General features: G+C 37.8%; 2 protein-coding genes across 2 annotated transcripts in view; both read right to left on the bottom strand.

The window, feature by feature from the left end:
- gapvd1 (GTPase activating protein and VPS9 domains 1) overlaps positions 1–27,944 on the bottom strand; it is a 748,782-nt gene that overhangs the window by 207,063 nt on the left and 513,775 nt on the right. The gene's annotated exons all lie outside the window — the stretch shown is intronic.
- On the bottom strand, positions 489–26,338 carry rasal1 (RAS protein activator like 1). Its single transcript, XM_028456966.1, has 21 exons — positions 26,046–26,338; positions 25,783–25,839; positions 24,927–25,040; positions 24,614–24,675; positions 20,752–20,881; positions 20,227–20,308; positions 17,609–17,749; positions 17,396–17,487; positions 16,105–16,222; positions 15,753–15,906; positions 14,018–14,082; positions 13,731–13,843; positions 12,972–13,167; positions 12,700–12,837; positions 11,394–11,538; positions 10,660–10,832; positions 8,801–8,938; positions 6,989–7,124; positions 2,057–2,177; positions 1,741–1,820; positions 489–1,634 (listed from the first exon to the last, which is right to left on the bottom strand). The coding sequence occupies exons 1-21, from the start codon at positions 26,108–26,110 to the stop codon at positions 1,495–1,497; spliced, it is 2,460 nt and encodes an 819-aa protein (XP_028312767.1). The 5' UTR covers positions 26,111–26,338; the 3' UTR covers positions 489–1,494.

The following is a 27,944-nucleotide window of genomic DNA, read 5'->3' as shown; positions in this document are numbered from 1 at the left end:
GGCATAATAAGGGAAGCTTCAACTAAGCACTAAGTGTGTAGACAGCACAAGCTCTGTATCATGCATGATTAATTGTCCAGCATGGAGTGTGATTTTCCATTTTACTACAAACCACACATTTGAAGAAAGTCATTTGTATTAATTAACACCAGCTTAAAGCTAAATATCTCAATAGAAGCTATCTTAAAAGAAAGTGATTTTGGTTTTTGTGGAGTGAAATGAAGAGTTTATTGAATCATATGTTGGTGTTCACTGTAACGCTTATATAAGAGCTGCAGAAAGATTTATCCTTCTGTCCTTCCTGTTTGGATTACTGGAGCCCAGCAGGATACATAGCCTGGACAGGTTGTCAGAAGATAAAATACAGACCAGTGTTTTTTTTTCCCATAACTAAAGTCCTGGTGAAGAAACGATAAAAGCTCACAAACCAGCAGTCTATATATAATCTGGTGTAATGTATGGAGAAAGCAACAAACAGTAGTAAAGGATTTAAAATGAAAAAGCTGTAATTACAGATACAGATACAGTCCATAGTAAAAGCACTTTTTAGCTTACAGGAAAATTAGTGACATCATTATGTGTTTCGTGGACATCCAAAGAAAAGCTTTTGTAAACCTTTCAAATGAAAACTTTGATCATATCTAAAAAGCTAATTTGGCATCTTCAACAAATCCTAAGCCCCTAAAAAACATTCAATCTCTAAACTAATAAAATGAATCATATTACAAGATAAATTTATATCATTAGAATTGTAGTTTGGTATTTGAATAGATGGGCACTGTGTAACTAATGAGTAAATATTACCCATATGGCTGTTTTCAATGTAAATATTAAAAAATAAAGAAAAAACAACATTAAGGTCGACTGGCAATAGCACCAAAACAAAGCACATAGTTCATTGTAAAAGGATAAAAGCAACAATTAAAAAAAAAAAAGAATAATCTTACTGTACATACAAGCATTATGCTGTGAGAAATGTATTACTGTGTTATGATCATGTGGCAGAATAATCTGTACTGTGACTTTAACTACCTGAATAAAATACATTAGATAAAGAAGTACATTCAGATACTTGTAACACAATACAATAAGTCATTTGCATAAAAATGTGTGACTGAGGTTTCCAGATCATGAAAGCTTCTCTCCACATTTTACATGTGAATGCAGGCCATGCAACAGATTGCTTATCTACATAAAAATATCAAGATCAAGCCTCCATTCATCATCCAGTATCCTACTCTCTCCTGGTGCTGCTCTCAGTGCAGGCACTCAGAGAATACAAGAAGATCAAAAAGGGGCAAAGCTCCTGTTGTTTGCAGCTGTAAAGATGGAAGATCACTTTTTATCCTGTGCAATCAAGAAAGTGGTTGGCTGATGCTCGCTCATGTCGCTACAGGATCCTGTAGTGAGACAATCCCTAATGTTCAACACGGCCTCCTCCTCTTTACAGCCGTTCCAACATCCAGCAGTATCCATGTAGCCTAAGGGTTCCAGTTAAATGATACTGGTGACATCCTCTTTTTCCCTGTGCTGGAAGGTCACATGCACCTGTTCCAGGTCCTCGATCACCAACAGCAGACGAGTAGCCAGATTGTGACCTGGCTTCATTAGCTCCAAATGACATTCTGCACCATCTGAAAGACAGAAATACAATTTTACTCTATCTTTTACACAATTGCAGAACAAAAGCACTTGCACAATATGATAAAAAATAAAACCATGTTACAGTAAGTGTCCTACCTGTGTGAATGTCAGAGTTGATTGTCTTCGCTTTATTGATGGATGACTGATCAGTGTCCGTTGTCTCCAGATACTTTTTCCTACAGAATCAAGTCATGTACAGTTTATATTACTACTGTCTAAAATATAATTTACACTCTCTGACATTGAAACATCGACATCATGGAGAAGCACTATTGTGCTCCAACAGTGACCCCCAGTGTCCAAAGGGTGAACAGCACCATAGCAGCTATCACACACACACACACACACGCACACACGCACACACACACACACACACACACACACACACACACACACACACACACACACACACCTTAGTTTGTCTTTGCCCTGCAGAAGCTGCTTGTAGATGGTCTGAGCTTCGACATCAGGATCCAGTGGATCACTCCAGTCACCCAGAGTCACAGCAGAATGGCTCCTACTGCAGCCTGCAACTAAAGTTCACTTGTGTTTGTATTATGTATTTATTTTATTTATTTGCACACCAAAATAATCCAATTCAACTCATTGTATTCATTATTCCTTTGAAAAAAGAGCACCCTGATTTCCCCCTGACAATAAAAAACCCATTATAATCAAAGAGAAAACATATTCAACAGTGTTTACTGTAACTTTTTCATGTGATCTACACCAGTGGCTCCCAATCTTTTTTGTCCTGTGTACCCCCTTTGCATTTTTCTCAAATCATGTGTACCCCCTCTTCATATCATTAGTTCCCTCTCCAAAATTTCATGTGCTTTTTCATTTGTGGAATAGTGGGCTCTCCTAAACCCCTGACTGTCTCATTGGTTCACAACATAAAGTGATTTTTTTTTTTTTTAATAAATACAAATACCATGCAACATAAATGTGATTGCTTCAATAGTAGCATATTTGGTATGATTTTGGGAAGTGTAATAGCCAAAAAAGTCATCTAAATAGAAAAAAGCTACTCTTAAAAGGAATTGTGGAAATTTTGAAATGGAAAATCAGAGACCCTAGTTACAGCAACAATGACCGTGGTAGACTAAATACTAAATTAAAGTAAAACTTCTCATTTATCGTTGCTCCACATCAGATAATGCTGTTCTATTTGTTACACTCGCCATCTACATCAGCTTATTGTAATTGTAGTTTGTACAAATCTTAGGTGTGCACTTCATGTCTTCTTCATAGATTTTTTTTGGCATACATAAGTAATGATTACTTTTTACATCTCAATGGGTGCACAGAAACCTTTAGAAATAACACCATGTCTCAGATAAACAACAAAGGCCAGCGACGTTTGGCTTCTTTATACTCTCAAACTTGTTTAAAACTGTTGTAAAGTCGATTGTCACTGATTTGTGTCAGATAATTAACTGCTCATTCCAATCAGGCACTGTACCAAAATCCCTGAAAATAGCTGCTGTGAAACCTCTGTTAAAAAGGAGAACACTGGATGCCTCTATACTGGCTAACTATAGACCAATCAGCAACCTTCCATTCATGGCCAAAGTCATTGAGAAGGTGGTCTTCAACCAACTGAGTCAATTCATTCAACAAAATATTTGATAAATTTCAGTCAGGTTTTCGTTCTCATCACAGCACTGAAACTGCTCTTATCAAAGTGATCAATGACATAAGGTTGAACACTGATTCCAGAAAAGTATCTGTTCTCATTCTATTGGATCTAAGTGCTGCATTTGACACTGTAGATCATACAATTTTGTTGCACAGATTGTTAACATGGGTTGGACTAACTGGAAAAGTAATGCAATGGTTTAAGTCATACTTGGAGGAGCGAAGTTATTTTGTAAGCATTGGAAACTTTGAATCTGACAGATTACCAATGTCCTGTGGGGTTCCTCAGGGCTCTGTTCTTGGACCTCTTCTATTTAGCCTTTATATGCTTCCTTTAGGACAAATTTTACAGAACTGTAAGGTTGATTATCAGAGCTACGCAGATGACACACAACTATATCTATCACTGAACCCAGATGACTATGGTCCCATTGAGGTGTTGTGTGACTGCTTAGAAAAAGTAAACTGCTGGATGAGTGAAAACTTCCATCCACTAAACCATGACAAGATGGAGGTGATTGTCTTTGGTAACAAATAAAAGAGGACTGCTGTCAGCAATTATCTTGAGTCTCGATATTCAAAAGCTAATGACCAAGTCAAAAAGCTTGGTGTTCTGATTGACTCAGATCTTACATTCAACAGTCAGATCAAATCTATCACAAAAACAGCTTCTACCACCTAAAGAACATCTCCACAGTGAAAGGTTTCGTGACTCATAAAGATCAGGAGAAACTGGTCCATGCTTTTATCTCCAGCAGACTGGACTATTGTAATGGTCTTCTGACAGGAATCCCCCAAAAGACCATCAAACAGCTACAGTTGGTTCAGAACGCTGCTGCTCGGGTCTTAACCAGAACAAAGAGGTCAGAACACATTACTCCAGTTTTAAAGTCTTTACACTGGCTCCCAGTCAGCCTCAGAATAGACTTTAAAGTTCTGCTGCTGGTGTATAAATCTGAGAATGGGTTTGGTCCAGAATACATCAGTGAGATGTTAGTCAGGTATGAACCCAGCAGGTCTCTCAGATCTATGGACACAGGTCAGATAGTGGAGCCCAGAGTTCACAGTAAACATGGTGATGCTGCTTTTAGTTGTTATGCTGTAAAGAAGTGGAACAAACTGCCAGCAGAACTGAAGTCAGCATCTAATGTGAACATTTTTAAATCAAAGTTAAAGGCACTTTTTTCTCTACTGCATATGATTGAGAGAGAGATTTTTGGTCATGTTGTTGATGTAATGTGTTTGTTGATGATTTGAATTGATTTTACTGATGATTTTAAATGATCTTATTGATTTTAAACAATTGAATGTTTAATCATGTAAAGCACATTGAGTTGCCTTGTGTATCAAATGCGCTATACAAATAAATTTGCCTTGACTTGCCTTGCCTTTATGGATGTTGTTGTGTTGCACTCAATGAATCCATTGAAGGCTCAGATGTGCAAAGATGTTTACAAACTGTGACATTATTCTTTACACCGCACCCTAACAGTGGTTTACAGGGACAATGAGAGAGCATGAACATAGGAGATGAAGACAGGGGGTCGCTCAAAGTTGAGGATGAGTGTGGTTAACTTAGAGCACATCAAACTGTGAGAGCAGTTGCACACATAAAAAGACATGAACTCCATCACACTTTCCCACAAGCTGAGCTTCCTGCAGACAGATAACAGAGGAACCCACGCAAAATGTGAAACATCACATCTGTTTTTCACACACCCATGGCCTAATACTGTAAATACTGCTGGGTGCAGGGAGTGAATTTGATACATTTGGTTCTGTTTGGCTGATCCTGTTATGTCAGATTGAGCTGGAATGATTACAAATATTGATCTTGTGTGTGTGTGTGTGTGTGTGTGTGTGTGTGTGTGTGTGTGTGTGTGTGTGTGTGTGTGTGTGTGTGTGTGTGTGTGTGTGCGTGTGCGTGTGTGTGCGTGTGCGTGTGTGTGCGTGCGTGCCACATCCATGCACATTTCTCCACTGTGGGATGAATAAAGAATATCTATCTGTCTATCTATCTATCTATCTATCTATCTATCTATCTATCTATCTATCTATCCATCTATCTGCTGTAATTCATCCATTTTTTTATTTGTTTCTACTACTAACACCTCCAATTCTGCTGCTTCAAATTTTTATTTTTGCTTCCGCACACATGTTCACCCTCCATGTTCAACACAACACGTACAAAACGTTCATTTATATAAGGGCTGTCTGCACCAGTTCTGCACGTGCACTAATCATTGCCGCTATCTTAGTGAATTCCAGGCAGCAGGTGAGGAAACTGAATTACTACCCTTTATTTCAGATCTGAGTGAATCAGCCGCTGAGTGTCTTGGGTGAAAGTGGGACACAAAATGCACTAAACCAATGAGACTGTGTTGGGCAGATCGTCCAATAAACAGTTCGAATCAGATTTTTTTTTATTATGGGATATCTACTTGACCTACATTGTCTCTTGCAAATTTGACTATATGCTGTATGTTTTGAAATTAACTGACAAAATATTACAAATGATCATCTGTTCCCAATAAGTTCTACATTATCCAGGGTGAGTGGGAAATGTTCCGAAATTGTGAGAGAAAAAAAAATGACAGCGGCTTCAGATTGTGGGGAGAGCTTTGTTTGTGATTAGTGCAGCACCATGTACTGTACTGTGCAACCTCAAAGTATGCCTTAGACCCTAGGTTCCCAAAGTGGGGTACGCAAATTGTCATAGGGGGTATGTGAAGAATTTTTTTTAAAAAAAAACAGCTTGACAACATTGGAAACTAGAATATAATTAGACCAGCAGTCAGGAGCATCCATGCATTGCCACAGATTACACATTAGCCTCTGTACCACTACTCTGTAGTGGTGAGCAAACAGGAGAACAAAATATAAAACAAGACTTTGCATAGTGAACGATTTAAGATTCAGACTCTCCTAAATTGAGCCAACCATTGCTGAGTGATATGCATCCTCTCCACCTCACCTCTATCGTTAAAGTTGTAGGGAGTTGGATTTCACAGTTTCAGGGTGATGAATATACTGATATATGTTCAATCAACAAATGTTTGGTAGATTTGTTTTTCCAAAATAAAATAGATTGTTTATCACTGAAAATGCCAGTAGGCCAAAATAATTAAATAAATCACGTGATAATTCTGAATAAGATATTTTCTTGTGTGCTTACAGATTACTATTATATATTCTTTTATTTTGTATAAATTATTCCTCAACAGGATATGTAAAATCTAAAAGATTCTTAGCAGATACTGTATAAGTACATGTTAGTAAAAGTTTAAAAATAATAACTGACCTCAGCACCAGACTTATATTTTACTGTGAAGTAACAGGACCCTGATTTGGATTTTTGAGAAGCTATCTCCATTAAAGGAACAAATATATTTGCAAACATATTAAAAGTTTGTTCACGAGAAACAGGTCCCATTAAAGCTAGTTTTCCGTCGGGCGACTTCTTCTAGTTTCTGTGCCAGGGATGGAAGCGGAAAGTGTCATGTAATAAAATAATCCTGCATGTTGATGGACAACACCTATTGTGCTCCATGATGTTAATCCAGAGCCATCCTCTACTTTAACATGTTCTGAAATCAGAGCTTCACTTTTCCAAACAATGCAGTGGAAGGATGATGGACAGGCCCTGCATACAGAGTCCTCATGTGTGCATGTAAAGCATTAGTGGTAATAACAGCAGGATTACCAGAACGATCTGCCTGCAGGCAGCAGGTCCACTTGCCGCTGCGATGAGCCCCTGGGTGGAAGGAGGGCAGCATGCACTCGTTGTGGATGCTGGCTTTCCTGACTGCAGACAACCACTGATTCAGCTCATTTACATTCTGGTGAGACAGGAAAGAACCCAAAAAACTATGTTTTATTGACGCAAACTCTCTTTCCATGAGGTCAAAGAACTACAATATACCAGCAGATATTAAAGTGTCTGTATCACTGTCGAAAGATACTTCTTACCTAAAAAACGGTTAAAAATAAACAGATTTTAAGTTGGATGTTTCCTATTAAAGAACAACTATACAGTAAAATATTTAAACCAGCCTTTTTTGCAACATTTTCCTTCTGTTTATGAGCAAAACAGAGGAATATAAGTCATTTATGAAGGATAGTAGAAATGTTGACTTATAATAAACCCATTATAAAACAAAGTTGATGTTGTCAAGGAAAGGTATTGGAAAAACTTTAAAGAATAATTTAGATTCTTAAACATAGGATATTGCTCTTCACAGCCGTTATAGTGTCTTTAATCACACATGTGAGGGAATCATTAAAGTGGCCGCTTTGTTTGTCAACGTGTCGGACATGGAGCAGAGACAAAAGAGAGCAAAAAGGAACTAAAAGGACCAAATAACAGTGGATTTTAATGAAAGATGTCAACTGGAAGACCCCTCACAGATAATAGAACCCTCATAGAGGTTCAGAGAGGGATTAGACCCATGTGAGGAGAAATTTCTGGGGAACAAAAAGAATTTTGTTCTTCTTTTCTCTCACTATAGTCTTTACTTTGTATACATTCATTTTTGTGTAAATGGATGCTTGTAGTTTGTGGCGAGGTTTTTAGACTTGAGTAGTGTATCAAGTCTGTTACTTTAAACTGTGGGTGTGTGTTTTGGCTTTCTGTGACATACACCATGCCAGCTGAATATTTTTCCATTACTTTCAGTTTTCCTTTTTATGGGGAAGTGCTATGAAATGATAATATATAAATCTGGTTTAGGAAATGGAATAAGAAATGGTCCCACCAGGTGACTGGAACAAATTCGGTTCATTGGAAATCTATGAGACGGTTTTACACAGTTTTCCATTATCTTGTCAGAGGTGTACAAAGTACTGTAAATGTACAGATATTCATTGTCCAAAACTACTCCAATACAAGTAAAAGTAGCTTATTAAATATTACTTAGTTGATGTTTTTTTTAGCGGTGCACTAAATAATTTAAGTGGCACAATACCAAAATAGTAATGCAATGACATGGTTGCGCAAAAGTCATGTTAAATTTTTTGGGTCTGAGTAAACAGTGGCACAATGACACATAATGCAATACCCCCCTAAAAAGTGACACAGGGATACATGGTGCAACATCTCAAAAAAAAAAACTGGCGTTCCCAGCTCTGTCTGTTTGTCACTAGGAGAGAAAGAAGGGCAGAAGATTTTCTATAAAGCCTTTACAGTTTTTAACAGATGATGTGAGTGCCCCTGAAAACCCTTTAGAAAGTTCTGACAAGAACTGCTTTTGTTTTATTTACCAACAACACTGCCTCCATCTATGATCTGTCTGTATGAATGACTGCAATGGGGTCCAATTCTGTCTGCTCCAGCCAAGATTGTGACAGTATATAAAGTTTTTTTTTTTTTTAAAAAAAACCTGACCAAAAGTGTTTGAGTTACAAAGAGAAAACAAATCATGTAATGTAAAGAGTGGACCACATCATAGGCTAGTGGAAACTTCTCTTATTTGTTCTCCACTCTGTTTGTGACGGGCTGGTGTCGGCACAGACGCACCTTGCATTGGATATACATCGTGTGCAGTTGTCCGTCGTTGTCCTGTGTGATGACCTGCATTACGTTCTGCAGCTGAAAAGCGTTTTCGTCCACCCTTTCCACTGCACACACACACTGAATTGGGATTGAAGAGCGCACCTGCAGTGATTCAGACAGAACAGCCACCTATTAATACCTAAAACCATATTTATCACAGTTTAAGTGTTGCAACATTTGATAAAGCTGGTGGGAAATAAATAGAGGTTTCTGACAACACAACAACTTGAGGAGAACAATGAGGAGATCACAGCAGCAGTGAGGCTACTTTAAAGTGTAAATCAGCCTCTTCCCGCATGAGCTTGCCTCAATGAGCCTGGAGTGCTCCAACGTGGAGGAAAGACGGATAAGACATTGTTTGTAAACTGATTTGCAAGGTTAGCATGAATATCCACAGCCTTCAATGAACCCGCGCCTTTATTTCATTTACACAAAGCACAAACTGGCTCAAAGCTTTTTTTTCATTGGGTAGGAGGGGCTTCTCTCTAGTGTCTGAATATGAAATGAGGGAAACTCATTATTACAAGGTTAGGTACCACATAATGATAACATTAGTGACGTTTTAATAAAGATATAGACATGAATAGGCTAGGCTAGATTCAGCTGGGGATGACAAATATGTTTCTTTTTTTTTTATATGAGTCAAGTTTACAATTTCCCCCTAAAGTGCTGACACAGTGATTAATTCATCACAAGAGAACATTTCGGAATGTAACGGATGAGTCAACTTCATGTGATCTTGACAGTAAAGCTTAGGATATTTACACATCACATTAACTCTGTTGTTGTAGGTGAAGTATCATTAGACTTTTTCTCAGAAAATCCCACAAGAGTCACTCATTTGACCTCTTCTTTATATTAAAATACAGATATAAACCTTTGTAACACAAAGACACATGAAGACAAGAACAGTCAAAAAGTGCAAACTGCCAAATCTGCTCTTTGCCAGATATTTGCAGTTATCTGGATCAATGATCCTGATCATGGTACCATCATCTTTCACTCTTTTAAGGCTTGTAAGTAATTTATATCCCCATTAATAAGGACACAACAGGTCCGAACGTATAGGCACTCCAATGTTTTCAAAAAATCAAGATGAAAAATGTACAATCCGAATCTGATTCTGATGAAACTCATTGGGGTAATTGAGAAACCAACATAACTGAGTCAAATTTCATAAAGATCAGTCAATTCTGAGCTGAGATAAGGATTTTTTAAATTTTGCCAATGGGGACAGGGTTTTTTGACTTTTGAGACTGATCCAGAATCAGCATATTGATCCAGATCCCTCCCAATATTTAATTGAATCTTCTATGGCATAAGGTCTATTTTTGGTTAAAATTTTGTCAAAACTAATTTTGATGTTATCCTGCTAATAACAGATGAACAAAAAAACAAGCAAATGAATAAACACTGGTGAAACTATAACCTCTTTGGCGGAGGTAATGAACCTCCAGAACCTGCTGTCTTGATTTAAAAAAGACTCAGAGTTGGTACTAAAAGTAGATAAAGGATGAAGATCATTTTTATTAGCACCATCAAATAATGGTTTCTGCTCTTGCTGGAAATCATCACACATTATTTTTGAATTGTTTAAGTAAACCAAGACCTGATAAATAAATGCCACACAATAAAAGATAACATCTCAGTCTGCCAATGTATTTGGCTCAAAGAGCCACTCTGACATAACTTTGCACACCATTGTAGAACCTAACACAGTCTTGAAACCTTCTAAACATAGGACTTTGACACTGACAACATTTTGTGGATATTGTAGGACATTTCTTGAGTTTTCTTTTCTTTTCTTTCTTTGTTTTACAAACCTGCCAGTCGGGCATCTTGGCATAGGACAGCATCTCACTGGTCAACCAGAAGTAGCGCTTCTTAAAGGCAAACCTGGAAAGCAGCTGAGGTCCCTCTGCTTTGTGTTTGTGAAGGTACCCCTCTTTAACTGTGACTGACGGCATGAAAACAGCCCTCTGAGGCACTTCTAACACTGAAGAGAAGGAGAGAGGATGACAAATGTTAGGGAAATGTTCATATATTGTTCAAGCAGGATGACACAAGGTGGTGCTGTGTCTGGCTCTGATGCCTGTTAGTACTGATAGTGAGGGTAGCTCAGCTTTCTTTAAATGAGGGCCATGTTCAAAGGGGAACAATGAAGCCTTCACTTGTTTTCAACAAATCAACCCCAACGGCATTCACATTTCACACTGGCTGTTCGGAAGGAACGAGTGGGTGTTGTGTGAAGACAGAGGCTGAAACATGATATGTCAGAGAGGGAAGACGTTTCACAACAACAGATCATTCACACATGATAGTAAGAAAACAGCCAAGACATGCATGGTGTGGCATGTACACGCTCCAGCTCTTTCCAAGCTCATTAACTATGTCATTTCTTTTCAACTAAGGTATAAATATTTCACCACAGGGCTACAGTGTTGTTTTACTTAGTCCTTATAATAGGCGGGAGTAGCTAACAGATGGCTGACTAGCCCAAGAGCATGACCTTTAGACTTTAGATCACAAGATCAGAATTCGGCATGATCAGCCTTACCAACATCGTGATCTATGTCAATCAACTTGTCCAGGAAATCCTTGACGGACGCCACACTGCGGAGGATGATGGGATGAAGGGGCGCCATCCACTGCTCCTTTCCGTGACCCAGCTGAAGACCTAAATTACCCACACTTTGCAGTGCCTGGCAATTCCAAAAGACAAAAAAGAAACCTTTAAAAACCACCTTAACACTCACATGGTCATCATAACCCATATTATAGCGCCTGCAATTCTCAAAGTCAAAGATCAAAAGGCTCCTGGAGCTTGACCATGCTGTGAGGGCCTTTGTCCGGCCCACACCTGGCCCAAAGCATACAGGAAGTCCCTCCTTACATCCCTCTCTGAGGCTGGGCTTTGAAATGCTGTCGAGTCGCAGCACGCAGTGAGGTAAAAATAACCTGAGAGCCCATGGCAACAGCACCTCAGTACCACGGACAGCAACCTCAGCAGACACATGTGGGCGAGTCACCAGGTCTTCTTTTTGGTTTGATATGAGACAGTGAGAACCCTGTTTATTATATCAGGGATGTATGCTGACACTTTTAGAGCTCCCTTTGATTGGACTACACTGTTTGCTCTCTCGGAAGGAAATGGAAAACAGGAAACAGCAAGAGAGAGAAAAGAGGAGAAAACTATTGCAAATACTAGCAAATCCATTTTATTAATGGGGAAAAACTAAACACAATAGTAACCTATTATCAAAATTAGATAAGTTCAATAGTGTTTTATTTCTCGAAACTTGTAAATGTTGTCAAGTTTTTCTATTTGGCATTTTTTCTGAATAATATTCTTAAACTGCAACAATTCTGCTTCAAACTTCTCTATTTTCTATCTCTATCTATTTTTATGCTTCTAACATTAATATATTATGTGTAAACGCCAAACAAAGGACAGGTGAAAACCAACGTTATCAAACCTTGTCTTAAGTTCTTGGGTCCTGTCTGTTTACAACTAAGTTTGTGTGTAATTGACAGAAAACGGGATTGTGTTTTTCTCCTGTCTTCACACAGGTGTGCCTAATTCCTTGATTGCCTCCCTCTACTACTCAAGCAATGTTTGAACACTGAGTGCATCTGGCAACATGGGTAATAATAAACTGTTTTGGTGATCACCGTATTTATTACAGTAATTCAGCTTCATATTGATCTAAATCATTATTTTCCTCTCTTAGGCAGGTGGACATCATCTGTACCACACTCATCTCTCCCTGGATTGTTTTTCTGCACTTGCACTAAGTGCGATGTCTGGACTTAAATTAATTATTAATGCAAGTATTTTTACAGGTCTACATTTGGAATCGTACCTTGGCCAGTAGCAGCAGTGTCCTGCTGGTGCGGGTATCGGCGTGCTGGTCTCTCAGGTGGAAAAGTTTTGGCGTGAGAATTGCAGGTGCGAAAAATCGTAAAAAGAAGAAACCACTGATGGCCAGGTACTTCACGTCCTGTAAACATTAAGAAGAGTGTGTCATGAAGGCCAGAACATGGAGCGCTGTAAATAGATTGACACCCATTTACAGATCATGCGTTTCCATTTTTGATCAACTCTCACTCTAGTTTTGTTTAGCTACACACTGACCTCATTCTCGGGTTCAGTAAATTGTTCCTCCACTCTTTTATGTAACTGCTTGAAGGCTACTCTCATCACAGGAGGGCACTGATCGACCGAGCCCACGATTGATTCGATGATGCTAGTTAAGTAACTGTGCAGCATCTCCACACTGCTGCCTCGCACCTCCTCCTCTGACACGGCACCCTTAAACGATATTCGTTTGCTGGGAAAAAAGGAGAACAATATAACTGTCCAAATCCCAAAGCACAAAATCATAATCTTTATCATCATCTTTAATGCTGATGGATTTGATTAATTATTTCAAGATACACTAATAAAATGAACTATACTCATTCAATATACAAATCAGGCGGCATATAAAAAATGTCCCAAGATATAATTAGATGGGCCAACAAGAACTGCTCACAGCAAATTAGATGACAGCAGGCTAATCTGCAGCAGATTGGAGATTTTAGATGCTCTATCTCTTTTCGTGTCCGAGGTGGACATCTCCGGGGACCCCTAGCAGTTGCCAAGCAACAGCATCCCCCTTTACAGTAACACCTTTTTTTCATTTCACACAAATTGATGCATCTCTCTCCAGGGTGAAGTGTAAAAAAATAGAGCAGTCACATGAGGCAACTTTCCCCTACAAAGAGACATCTATTTCTCACACATAAAACTCTCGCCTGTAGGGTTATGTAAAAAAACAAAAACAAATCAAGGCAGAAGTACTTGTAATGATGTAATGGTAAGGATAGCTTTTTTCTCTTTTTTTTTTCTTACCTTGTGCAATTCAAATCGATCTTGCACGGGTCCAGCTCGATGTACTTCTTCTCATCGAATACACGGTTGATGATGGGTTTCAACACTTCATGGAGATACAGCATGCCAACAGCCTGGCAGCAACACAATACCATATGCTGAAGCCATCTCATTTACAGCTCTGCTAAAGGTGCATGATACATTTGCAAATGTGTACATTACAGAGAAGCAGCTGCACCATCACATGTAACGTTGGTGCTCAATCAATAAAAATCTAGAAAAGAGGATGAAGAGCTACTGCAGCACACCTTCATGAACTGCTCCATGGCCTTGGAGGCAAGTGAGTTGGAACGAAACAAAGTGTTTGGATCAGCTTTGAAAGAGGGAACAGAGAGAAGACAGTAAAATGTCAATACAACACAATGCAATACAAAAAGCTACAAACCGGGTCTTCAGTTGAAATAGTTTCCTTTCGTCCCCTTTTTTTCAGTTGAATCCATAATGACGTAGAACTAAGTTGTAATTTACTATGATTAGACAGCAAAGCCCCCCCAAAAAAACAAACTTCATTCAATCTTACAAACATTAGTCATCTTTCCTTCTCACCCCTACAAAAAGCTCACAATAAACTTTAATAATTCATGACTCATACTTTATCACCAATGGTCTTCAGGGTGAATTTGTTTTTCAAAGCATGAGAAGAAGAAACATATCTGTGTGTCTTTTTCAATCTGTATTTTCTGGAAGTTATTTCACTTCATTTAGTTTTGTCTCATTTTCTGTTGACTCATTTGATCTCGTCTCATCTCATTCTGTCTAGTGTTTTGTCTCTTCATTCCATCTAATCTCATCTTTTTTTCCTTCATCTCGCCTCAATTTTAATCTGATCTCATGTGGCCTAATCTTGCCTTAATCAATTGTATCTTGTACATTTATCTTAATCTGTTTAAAATAGAATTTTTCAAACAGTGGGAGACCTTTTTTATCCTTCCATTAGTTTTGGTTGTGTTACTTGTTTTATGGTGTGTTTTATTTCATCTTGTTACAAGTTCAGCTCAGAATTGATCGCTTTTTGTCTCTGTTTTGAGACGTCTCATTGTCACAGCTGAGGGAATGCTGGCCTTGCTGACACTCATCTTACCCCGTGTGGACATACTGAAGCATCCATGGTGACGGATGAGGGGTGAGTTTCCAGGTAAAAGATGGAGAGAAACACTGTTTGTTCTTTCATTATTTCCTCACTGCTCAGTGAATGTGCACCTCATCACGCGCTGAGCGACCGACTTTAATTCGCGGCTGTTTATAGCTTACAACAACGCAATAAAAATATCAGGCATTTACCATTTAGATCATGAGGAGTTGCCATGGGAACCAAGAGACTAAGCATATTAGGATGAACCAGAACAACAGAAACCAAAGAAAACCTCAGTCAGAATTATAACAGAGATACCGTGGAGAAGCAAAGCATGACAAATCCAAATCACATGGTACTCATTAAAAACTGGAGTGAGTGAGAGACTAAGTGGCATCGTGGTAGTAAATATAGGACTGGTATGCTCTTTACCTCCCACTCATAGACCATAAATGTGGCGTTCACAGACCTCAATGTCATTTCGAGCTCAAGAGCAGGAACAACCCCCAGAGATCATTGCAATGAACCGGCACGTCCCAAACCCTGACTAACAGAGACAAAATGAGATCTTACACAAACTGTGTATTGTGTAATCGCAAAGAACCAGAAGTTAACATTAGTAATATACTATTTATAAACTGAGGGTTTGGTAAATCGTCATCTCAATTTTAATATACAAAAAAATAAAATAAACGCTTGTATGTTGCAGCTTTGAGGAAACCAAATGGTTCATTCAATGAGTGAGAGAAAAGGGGTACAATAATTTTAAATACTCTAAAACAGGCCAATGGGCACGAGTGCTTTTGTTTGATATTATCAGTCAGTCAGAAATCACTCAAGTTGGAAAAATTGACAAATCTCTGACTGTACTGGCACTGATATTTAAGGGATATATTATTTGTAGATCTTACTGGTTTGGTTGACCTCTCGGGTGTTCAGGTAATCTAGGAAAGGCACCACCAAGCCTTGCCCTAGGTAGATCTTTACTAAAGTCATGGCCACATCCTGCCTGCTCTCAACAGTGGTCACATCCTCCAGCATGGTCAGAGCACTGCTGTCTTCCACCTGGTCGGCAAAGGTATCCAAATCACATGATGAGAGTTACTGAATCGCTGAAAAAAACAGCGCTGGTAAGAAATGAGGGATGTGAACCTAAAGTTGGAGTGGATGAAATCAGAGGTGTGAAGAGTCATGCATAATGTGGCTGTTGAGAAGTTGATTGTGAATGTTTGAGAATGTATGAGGACAAGCTGCGATGCTGACCTCTGTAGGAGAGATTACCGACTCAACCAGAAGGTCGATGAGTGGCTGGTAGTACATGGACGGCAAGATCCGGTCCTCCACCAGACGTACCTTCAGGCGAAGTGCTCCCAGCTTCCCACTGGAGGCAACAAACAAAACCAAAGCATTACAGAAAAGTGCGAGACCTTGTGTTCAAGTATAACAATTTTCAACATATATTCTGCTTAAAAACAGTCACGTCTGAAGTTTTAGCCTTTATGCACAGTTGTAATTTACGTAAATCTTCATTGCCCTTGGTATATATTACAGATATGTTGTACACACACGTTTTACATCTAGGGTAAAGTTAGAGACCCCAATTACTCTAAGATACATGTTTTTGGACAGTTGGGAAAAAGACACACTCCTCAAAAAAAGTCGAAACTGGATTTAAACACACAACTGTATAATTGTGTACCTTTATTGCTCCAGCAGTTTGCCATTATATAAACGTCATGAAGCTGTTAATGGCTTACTGATCACCGGTGAGTGGTTTGTACCATCAGTGAAAAACAGGCTTAATTCTTAAAACATTTTAAAGTACTGTAGGTATGTCACCTATGCAAACATTGTCGTGAATATTAAACACAGTATTGTATTTGTATGTTTGTGGCATTGTTGGTTTCACTAATCTGACTTTAAGAAGAAAAAAGAAAAATCACATTGGATATGCAGTCTCGTCGTCATCTCGATGGCAGTGTTATGCATGTGCATGTGCATATCCACGTACACGTACACGTACACAATCAGGGTGAATTTAAATGTGGAAAAATATTTACTACTACCACGTAGTACTGCCCTGAGAAAGCTTGTATAGATTCCACCACTCATGACCTGATAAGCTGGTAAAAAAAAGAAAATTTTAAAAATGCATCTAAACAGAACAACATAGTTTAGTTTAGTCATCAAAACTCCAATGTGTCTTTTTATGTTAAGACAGAAATAATGAAAAAGTTTCATCTCAGCACAACATCCTACACTGTAGAATAAATAAGTAAGCCACTAGGCTTAACACCCCTGCAGCTCATTTAGCTCCTCTTTGTGCTACACTGATCTCAGGGATAAGACACAACTACAGACACTACTACTACACACTAGGCTGTACAGCCCAGAAAGTACATCTGTGCAAGACCATTAGCCTGGAGCAAAGAGAACATGTACCCTTGGTGCCAAATTAAACCAAAGGTTTTCACTACAGTTTGAGTCTGAGAGCTTTCCAAAAGCAAACATAAAGTCGCATCATTGTGCAAACAAACACATCCATAATCCTCACCCAGCATCAGCCTCACGATTTCCCAAAGGCAGCAAACGGAACCAGCCCCCCAACAGAGGTGACTTGTGCAAACAAGCAAAAGAGATTTCCACCTGAGGGAATGAATACCAAACAGGACACATTATTAGATAGGAACTACATCTTTATATACAATTATTTAATTATGGAAGACTTGGATCTCGGTTTTGAAAGGAGTTAGGAAACTTTTTTCACCTTTCCCAAAAAGTCATTTTTTCCCACCATGTCCCAGTCCCAGACCTCTACAGTGACATTCCGCTCGTCTCTCAGATCCTCAGCATCTAAGTTCAGCTCTAAGGTTTCTCCCCAGTGAGGGAAACGTGTCTTCTTGATAATCTGAAGAAATAGTTGGAAAAAATGAGAACAGAAAACACTTAAATATATTTAGTCTTACCTCCAGTAATACATACACACAAACGAATTTCATCTTCGCTGACATACTACATTTAAATTCAAACAAATTCACAATGAATAAACATGGGTAGTTTAGAGATTGGTAATTGAGCGCTGTGTCATGTAAACCTTACATACAAACTAGATGAGATGACACTTTAATGGATTGAAACAAAGGGCTTTATATAAAACTTTGATATTTTAATCATTAAGCAATCAGAGCAAAGATAAATGTGGCTCTCAACACACATGAACTCCCTCATCAACATGATGTCATGTTCATCATGTTAATAGTTGTGTTGGTAAAAAAATGAAACTAAACTAATCAGAGTCCTCTTCAAGTCTTTTCCACTCTTTGAAGCAGCAATTAAAACTCATCTGTTAAGACAAACTCACTCTGTCCCCAGAAGTACTGTTGTATGTATTTGTCTTATTTTGTTGTTTCAATTCTCATATAAGTTGACCTTGAGTGTTATAGATGACGACAATATTTTTTTTTTTTCATGACTTATTTGAAAAGAAAATTATTTGTCTGCTTAGAATCATAACAAAACCTAACCACAAGAGCCTAACCACTAAGAGTGGAAATGGGGTTGTCTGTAAACGGTCGCATTTACTGGTTCAATAAACAGGAAGAGATTCAGATTCTGATGTAGCTAGTTATGATTTACAGTCCGCATAAACATAACATAACAAGTATTGACTAGGCCACTGGGAGTGAGGACCATGGCCAAGACAGGCTGACTTGATAATAATGTATCATGTTTTTCTGCAGTCAGTGTCTTCTCCTCACCCTTCTCTGTCTTCTCTGTTTCAGGTGTCGTGAAGCTGATGATGGTAGTTCCTGATCTGTGGTTTACGGCTCAGTCTGGGACACTCTGATGTTCTATCTCTCTATCCTGTTCTGTTGGTCCTTCTGTCCACTAACTCCAACCAGTCAAAGCAGATGGCTGCCACCTCTGAACCTGGTTCTGTTGGAGATTTCTTCCTGTTCAAAGGGAGTTGTTTCTTCCCACTGTCGCTAAATGCTTGTTTATGTGGATCTTGTTGGGTTTTTTCTTTCAAATTATGAATTTTAAATTTTGATAAGCACATTGAGATGACTTTGTTGTAATTTGCACTATACAAATAAAGTTGAATTGATTTGAATTAAAAGAAGCCAATACAACGTGAGACCAAATGGTAAACTAAATGCATTTCTATTGTTTATTAGAATACATTTTTAATGTGCAAAACAATAAGTCTTTATCCAGACAACTATGTCCCACTAAAAGTATCAAACTGCAGCCCAATAGAAACAAACATGGTTGAAACTTTGGGCAGAAACTGCTGTACAATAAGGCCAATGCATGTGCACACAACTACCAGTAAACTAACCACAGCTAATCCCATTGCTCTTGTGATGCTTCCAATACTCATTTTATCAAACAGTCCTTTTATAGTTTATAGGCGATTCTTCATGTTACCTCCTGCTTTGAATGCGTGGGTGGATGAGTAACTGCGCAGTACTTTACTGTGTGAATCATTTTGTGTTACAAACTCTTTGTAAAAAATGAGCCTTATAAATAACGTTTAACTAAATCGGACTGCCTTCATTTGCTTCTAATGGAATAAAATAGAATCCTTTTATTGACATTCCACAAAGTACAACAAAATTGCACATGCCCCTCCCAACAACATTCAAGCACACCTCACAAAGGTTCAAGCCAAACAGACACAGTATCATAAAAACAACATAAGGTATGGTAAAAGTTTGACAGAATAAAAAGTTCATCACTTTATATTCATCAGTATAAAAGTGCAAGGTATAAAACAGGGATGGCCTCTAAACTCATTTTAGTTTAGAGGCCAAATATGGACAAATTGAATCTCAATTGGGCGCACATTTTAGGTGGGAAAAAGAACAATTTTAACATCATTGTGCCCTAGTTTTTTTATCATCAATTCCTACTGGATCTTCACTTTAAAAAAAAATTGATTTTGTCACCAACTTTTGTGTAATTTAGAGAAATTTGTAGAATTGTTTGAAAAATTAAGAATTCTTTCCACAAATTCCAATTAAAAATGACTGCGTTCATGTCAATTAAACAAAGGAAAACTGCATGCCCCTAAAAATATTGTAGAGTTTCATTAAATTGGTGAATTTGAGATCTACATTATTTGGTCATTTGCACAATAATTTTCTCTATAATTTTTACTGTCTCCTGAGGGCCAAATAAGATGCTCTAAAGGGCCGGATTTGGCCCCCCGGCCTTGAGTTTAACACTAGGGATAAAATATTAGAAAAGAGACACATTTAATAAGAGACAGTATTTCATTTTCCATATATTAGTAATGATGTGGGTGTCTATGGTGTGTGTTCAGGCTTTATAGGGTAAAATAGCCCTTGATTGGATTGTAGGAACATGTGCTGAACTCACAGACGTCTCTGCACTGCGGTTGTTGAAAATGACTTTAGCGAAGGGATCAGAGGTTCCACAAATGTCTCTTGGAGCCAAATCTCTGTAAGTATCAGGACAGCCAAAAAAAGAAAAGAGTGGATCAATACATACAGAAAGCTGGACCAAACTTCCACTTTAAACTTGGCGCATAAATCAGCTGCTGTGGTAAAAATAGGGAAACAAATCTCAGTCACTACTTCCAATTGACCTTGGCTGCTCAAACGTATTATGCATTTATCTGAGAACATTTGAATAACACAGTGTCAAGGCCTGATTGACATGCCCATTAGTGGCTGTCTGAGAGGGAGATATTACAGCCTGGGACACACAGATGGGGCAGTGAGCAGTGTGTGATAGAACCAGCATGAGTCAGAGGGAGTGTGAAGGCCTGTGGGGCTGTGAAGTGATGAAGATAAGATGCTTATGTCTGATGTCTGTGACAAGAAGCTCACAGACTGATTATAGCTTTTGTCCTTACCACACATATTCTAATACTCCATCTACCTGGCTTCAATGACTTCACAATGCAGGCTGAACTTTCCCGCATCTTTCCGTAGCTCCAGACCCAAATGGATCTCTCCTTGGACTTCTTCATCAGGATTGACTCGTGTCAGGTTCAGCCAACTGTCTAATCCTGTTCGACAAACAGAAACAGAAAACACTCAAAAACAGACGATTAATTCAATCGACAAGCAGGTCATTATAACTAGGGATGGGAATCAAAAACCGGTTCTTTCTGAGAACCGGTTCCCAGGAATCGTTTATTTGCTTGCCTGTCAATTCCGCTTATCGTTGCAAATACGCAACGATAAACTCCTCCAGGTCCTGTATATTGTGTTTATGCTAGCACCAAGAGGAGCTCCTTTCACAATATAGTTGTTTGCTGTCCACCGCGGAGAATCCACCTCCTCCACCCACAGCTGTGCTGCCCTCCGTGCTGTTTGTAGCATCTCTGTTGCTACGCTAGTCACTTCCGGGTTCTGTACACTTGCGCAAAAGTTGCTTCTTGCACGGACTTTTCTTCCAAAAACAACAAACTTCAGCAAGAACACACCGCGTTGCCAGTTTATGTCCTCATAACAAGTAATCAAACACTGGAGACGGACTGGTACTGATCATTTAGTTTGCTCTTTCACATATTCATACACATGGCTGATGACGTCACATGTAACGACCAAGGGACGGCGTCTCTGAAGGTCCATTTATAGAAATGTAAACAAAGGCTAAACTAAAGCTTTACTGTTTAAATACATAGCAATAAGTGCAGCTGTACTTTTGGTTAATATGTTTTTTTTTACAAAAAAATTATTTGTTTATTTCTGAATTAGTTTTGGATCAAGTTGTTCAAGTTCAAAAGGAGCACTGTAAATATTCTCAAATGTTTGTAGCCAAAATGTGTCATATGTTGGAATAATAATAATAATAATACTAATAATAATTCATCCATTTTATATAGCGCTTTTGTATATATTATTATCCAGTGAAAATGGTGGATTAAAAGGGAGCTGATATTCCCGCAGGAAATTAAAGAGACAAAGATAATATAATAAAGAGTTAAAGCAAACAAATCCATTTGTATTATTTAATTACCTCACCCAATGAAAATCGATAAGAGAATTGGTAAGGAATCGAATCGATAAGCAGTATCGATAATGGAATCGCTAAATTCTTATCAATTCCCATCCCTAATTAAAACTTAGTACTACAGAGACTTGACAGTAGTGAACAAATGAAATGTGCTCCCACAGTTGGGAAGTAAATAGTTAGGTTTACTAAGGAAATTTGCAAGGCATTCATTGAAATTTTTTAAATGTCAATGACCAAGAAATTCATTATGACTAAAGAGTTTCTTAATCTTCCAAGGACAATTCAAGGAGACGTTAGTCCTTGATAGTCTGTACAACACGTACATGTTTTTTTTCCCCCCTTTGTCATTAAAGGAACATGAGAGACAGAAGCTCCAATGTTAATACTCATTTGTAGGAGAAACACAGCCAGCTGACTAACACTGTCGCTTCATACCAAATCTGAATAATTGGAGCAAAGGACATCAACACCACCCAACACATAGGCTACTGTGAACAATTCAGAATACTTTAACGCCCGCGTGTTATAGCAGATTCCCTGTGATTGGCTGAAATTTGGCAGGACTGATAAGGATACATTGTTTAGATCTTGAATATTTGATTAGGTTGGTGGATTGGTCAACAAACAACAGTATGAAATAGTAATCTTATAGGTACAGGGATTACTAATGCCTGTCAGCTTCAACGTTCTCAAGTCTACCATCAAAGTATACATCTTCAGAATATTGGTCAAAGGACAAACGTTGTAGCGTTTAGTTCAAGATCTACTTTTCATTCTAGCCAGAATTTTCAATGTACCACAATATTACTGTATTTCTCTCAATGGACTCCTCAAAAATTGAATGAAAACAAATGAGAATAAACTTTTGTTAACACTTTACTTGAAGTTTTATACATAAAGGCTGACATTACGCTGTCATTATTATGACATGACACCTGTCATTAGCATTAATACGGTGTCATGAAGGTCTGTCATTAAGTGTTGTTTGTTACCCTAACCTTAACCAAAAACCCTAACACCAAACCCTAACCTTAACCCTAACCCTATCTATACCCCACTACCAGTAGATCCCTCCACCTAACCCAAAAAATGCCAACACAGCTCCAAAGGGGTCATAATTTAGCAAAAGGTGTCATAATTTAGCAATCGACACTTAATGACAGCTTAATGACATCTTATTCATGCTGATGACAGATAATCACAGCATAATGTCAGTCTTTAAAGTTCTGCTGCTGGTGTATAAATCTGTGAATGGGTTTGGTCCAGAATACATCAGTGACATGTTAGTCAGGTATGAACCCAGCAGTTCTCTCAGATCTATGGACACAGGTCAGATAGTGGAGCCCAGAGCTCACAGTAAACATGGTGATGCTGCTTTTAGTTGTTATGCTGCAAAGAAGTGGAACAAACTGCCAGCAGAGCTGAAGTCAGCATCCAATGTGAACATTTTTAAATCAAAGTTAAAGGCACTTTTTTTCTCTACTGCATATGATTGAGAGAGAGATTTTTAGTCATGTTGTTGATGTCATGATGATTTTACCGATGATTTTAATTGATTTTACTGATGATTTTAATTGATTTTACTGATGATTTTAATTGATTTTACTGATGATTTTAATTGATTTTACTGATGATTTTAAATGTTCTTATTGATTTTAAACAATTGAATGTTTTATCATGTAAAGCACATTGAGTTGCCTTGAGTATGAAATGCGCTATACAAATAAATTTGCCTTGCCTTGCCCTGCCTTATGTATAAAACTTCAAGTAAAGTTTTACCAAACTATTCTTTAATAGCACTTTTTACGCAGCCAAAATTGGAAATTTGGATTTGGGGTTTGAATCCCGCTCTATCCAAGTCGTTGTGTCCTTGGGCAAGGCACTTTACCCACATTGCCTTGTAGGAATTGGTATGAATTGTGCATGAATGATGGTGGTGGTCAGAGGGGCCGTAGGCGCGAAATGGCAGCCACGCTTCTGTCAGTATGCCCCAGGGCAGCTGTGGCTACATTGTAGCTTACTACCACCGGCATGACTGAAAAAAGGGCTAAATAAATCGAAGCCATTATTATTATTAGTAGTATTATTATTGTCAAAATGATGTTGGTTTAGGTCATTTTTAGGATGTTGAATAAACATTATCAGTTGTAAAAATGTAAAGACATTATTCGGTAAAATGCAGTAAAGCCTGTAATTGCTTGGTTATACATAGCCGTGACCTACTGTTGTGTTTTTGTAGATTCACTGTGCACCCAAAGAAGAAATGCTATTGTATAAATTTTAAAATATTTAAATATTACAAATTTATTTCACAATTTAAGGAAGCTTACATCACGTTTTAAAGAAAGATTCATTGATCATTAAGAAGGATAAAGATTTGAAAGGTTTGTATTTCTGGCAGCCACATTGAGCATCACCTCTAACATGAGTGCTCAACAAAATCAGAACATGAACTAAGACGAGTTTGTGGTTATATTGTATAATTCTACTAAAATCCACTTCATCATTTTGAATTATTTTATTTCCCCTTATTGTTGGATAATCAACTGGTTTGTGCGTTCAGATGATCCTACAGGGAAAGCTAAGACAGGACCAAATACATTTTAAATCATATGCATCATGTGACCGAGCATGAAGAAACATTCTCAGGCTATGAAAAGCATTGCTCCCTTCCCATCACCTTGGACACTTTAACTTTGACCCCAAAATGTCAACCAATGTGGGTGTAACCTCTGAGCTGCATCAGGCACTCTTTCAATACTGATAATATATCACATACCTTTAGCTTGAGCTCCAATTGCTTCTTTACTCAGTGAAATCTTTCCAATAACGTCATCATGCCTAGTGACAGATGGATTAAAATAGCAATCAAGCAAAGGTTAAATAAACAAACTAACATGGTTTTTAAAGTAATGGTCCGAGTGCAAATAAGATAGTAAAAAACAAAATTATTATTACACAATCACAGTAGAAGAACTTTTATGGAGCTTTTTAACTGAAATACATAAATTTAAGCAAATACAGACGACTACAAACCCAATGTATCTTAAACTACAATGCAATTATGATACATTGAAAGATGGATATGGTACCCAATTGTGTCCTCATCCATGACATGAAACGACAGTGTATGGAAACCCATCGGTAGGTGCAAGGTGTACTCTTCACCCCAGAAAGGATTCAGGTTCTTCCACACAGTTGCAGTCCTATGACAGACGGAGAGCAGAAATCACCAAAACACTTCTGTTTTTATGGATGCAATCATTATTAAAATGGGAACTGTACTGGTATTGGCTAAATTTTAAATAGTTTTGTTGATGTCCAGCTACTACGGCACAGGGGTCCAAATATTTCCAGTTTCCCATGTCGTTATTGATCATTTACAAGGCATTACAAGTGCTAAAGGTTATTTATCTTAAAGTGGGTTACAATCTTTATTGATTGAATTTGTCATGTAAGAATTTCTTTATGAGCTACAGTTATAATCACATTACAGAAGGCTCAGAGGAGCAGGATGATGATGTGTGAAGTTGTCATTGATCCTTCAAATCACCTCCCACCAAACTCTACAACACCCTTATCGCCCATGGGCAAGTGTTGGATTATTGTGCTGCTTTATCCAAACTCGACATTGTGCATCGGTAAAAGGATGCAGAGTGAAATCCACCTGAGCACTCATAGATACTGCTCTCTGCTCCCACCTATACAAGCATTCACCCAGTTAACACCAGGTGCTCCCTGCAAGAACAGATACACCTTCTCCATGGTTACCTGCTGGCGTTTTAAAGGCCAGACCAGTATCAGGTTCTTAATGTTGTAGGGGACCATGCTGTTCCAGCACACTGATTACTCACACCACCCTGTTGCCACTCTGTTTTACAGGTAATAGTAAGACAAGTAACACATCCCAAAAACCAAATCTCCATCATAAAAACAGAGAGAACTCACCTGGCCACAACTTCATTGTCAACTTTAACAATGCAGTATGGGTCACTGGTTCCAGATCTTAAGATGATAAGATGCATTTGGGGGAAAATGAAGCATTATCAGAAGAAATTTTCAATTAGGCAATATTTTATTCTCATTGATGTATATAATTTATATATTCTACAAGACTTTCAGGGAATCTAAATTCCAATTCAAAAAGCTCAATGCATGGCAAACATCATTCCTGTATTTAAGGAAGGATGGATGGAGATGAATATACTCACACGTCTTTGGCCGGGAGGTTCCTGCCCTCGACGATGCGAAAATAAAGAGATGTGTTTTTCGCCATCGTTATTCGGGTGGAGAATCGGTTACTGTTATGTCTCCATGTGCCGCCTTTTAAACACAGATCCGCTCATCCACTGGGCACACTGCCCTTCATCATCATCATCCTCATCATCATCATCATCCACCCGGGAGGGTCAGAGCTGTGGATCAGCGTGGGCAGGTTCACTGAGCTGAGCTTTCTCCTTTATACTAAGCATCAAACATCAACGCGCTCATCCACTGTCTGTGAGCAAATACACGGCTTCACGCGCACACATGACAGAGACATCATCTGGGACATTTTATAAGAATATATATTTTAAATGACCACTTTGAAAAAAAAAAAAAAAAAAAAGGAACGATGAAATAGCGATCGTATTTAGTCATATTAAACGTGACTATAGTGAGCAGAGTCTGAGAAAAGTCTTCCCTGATACATAGTGACATCTGACGGGGAAAATGTGGTACTTCATGCACATCGTGTCCAACTGGCATTGACCTCACTATAATAATAATAACAATAATAATAATAATAATAATAATAATAATAATAATAACAACGACGACGACGCTGACGATGATGATGATGATTAGTGACTATTTTCCGTCCCATGAGTCTCATAATCAGAATAATGCTAAACCAACCTATTTACAGTTTTTATTTTTCTTCTCAAAATGTCATCTTCATATATCACCCTATCTATCTATCTATCTATCTATCTATCTATCTATCTATCTATCTATCTATCTATCTATCTATCTATATAATAGATAATAATAATGTGTAAATATAGCCTATATATGAAAATAAAATATTACTGTAAATCTGCAAAGTGCACATAGAAACTGTTATACATTTCTTAGGATTAAACAGTATTCCTTCCACCGTTGAGTAGCCTGACTGTCATTGAATTCCACAAAGAGGAATTTGCAATTACAAACATGCAGACTGCAAAGCATTGTAGAGACTTCCTATTGGCAATATTGACGAGCAAATGTACAATCCAAATAATACATGTTCCTGCTAAGATGGCTCATTTTGTTGGGATGAGGGGCCTCAACATTTTTAAATTTTAAGAAAGGGCGCTGCAGAAGTATGAGAACTCATTTGTAATATTTTATTGAAATTGTGAACACAAACCGTTTTTAAAAGCAACTTGGTGAAATTGGCACTTTCAGTAAAATGAAATTATGACCATATATGCCAATTGTGTATCACAGCCTGAAATGTTTGTTAGGGCTTAACAAAATAAGAGTGACAGTGAAAAGGACGTTTGTACCTAAAAATGTGGCCGAGCAATTTAAGATTTTGGGTCAGAGATAGCGTATACAGTTTTTTTTGTTTTTTTTTTTTGTTTTTTTAATAAAGCTATTTACAGCTAGGTAGCAGTAGTACTTTACTAAAGTTGGGACGATATATTGTGCAATAGGGAAAATATAGATATGCTGATGCTCTTGAAAAAGAACTCGTCCATAAACGTCTTAAATCTGGGCTGTTTAAATTGTTGTAGTTTGATTATTATTAGTTTCATGTTTTTAACTTACTAAATAAAGTTTATGCACAGAAAATATTTATTATTATTATTATTATTATTATTATTATTAAGAAGAAGAAGAAGAAGAAGAAGAAGAAGAAGAAGAAGAAGAAGAAGAAGAAGAAGAAGAAGAAGAAGAAGAAAATCACGATGACTTTGATTATTTAGTTTTCATTAGACGTGTGAATTGTAAGTCACTTTAAAAGTGAAAATGTTGTCTTACTTACGTAATGTTCTTTGTTTTATATTTTATATTCACTTGAGATAATTATTATTATCATTATTATTATTATTATTATTATCATTATTATTATTATTATT

Source organism: Gouania willdenowi, chromosome 9, assembly GCF_900634775.1.
Source record: "Gouania willdenowi chromosome 9, fGouWil2.1, whole genome shotgun sequence".
NCBI lineage: Eukaryota > Metazoa > Chordata > Actinopteri > Blenniiformes > Gobiesocidae > Gouania > Gouania willdenowi.
Note: the sequence above shows the minus strand (reverse complement) of the source record. Positions and strands in the feature narration are given on the sequence as shown.

Bases quoted from the DNA above. Each gene is read 5' to 3' on its own strand.
- rasal1 (XM_028456966.1), bottom strand. From the start codon at position 26,110: ATGGCGAAAAACACATCTCTTTATTTTCGCATCGTCGAGGGCAGGAAC. The intron at 12,838-12,971 runs GTCAGTGTGTAG...TAATGTTTACAG, and splicing joins TTACTGAACCCGAGAATGAG to GACGTGAAGTACCTGGCCAT. The intron at 1,821-2,056 runs GTGTGTGTGTGT...TTGATTCTGTAG, and splicing joins CAGGGCAAAGACAAACTAAG to GAAAAAGTATCTGGAGACAA.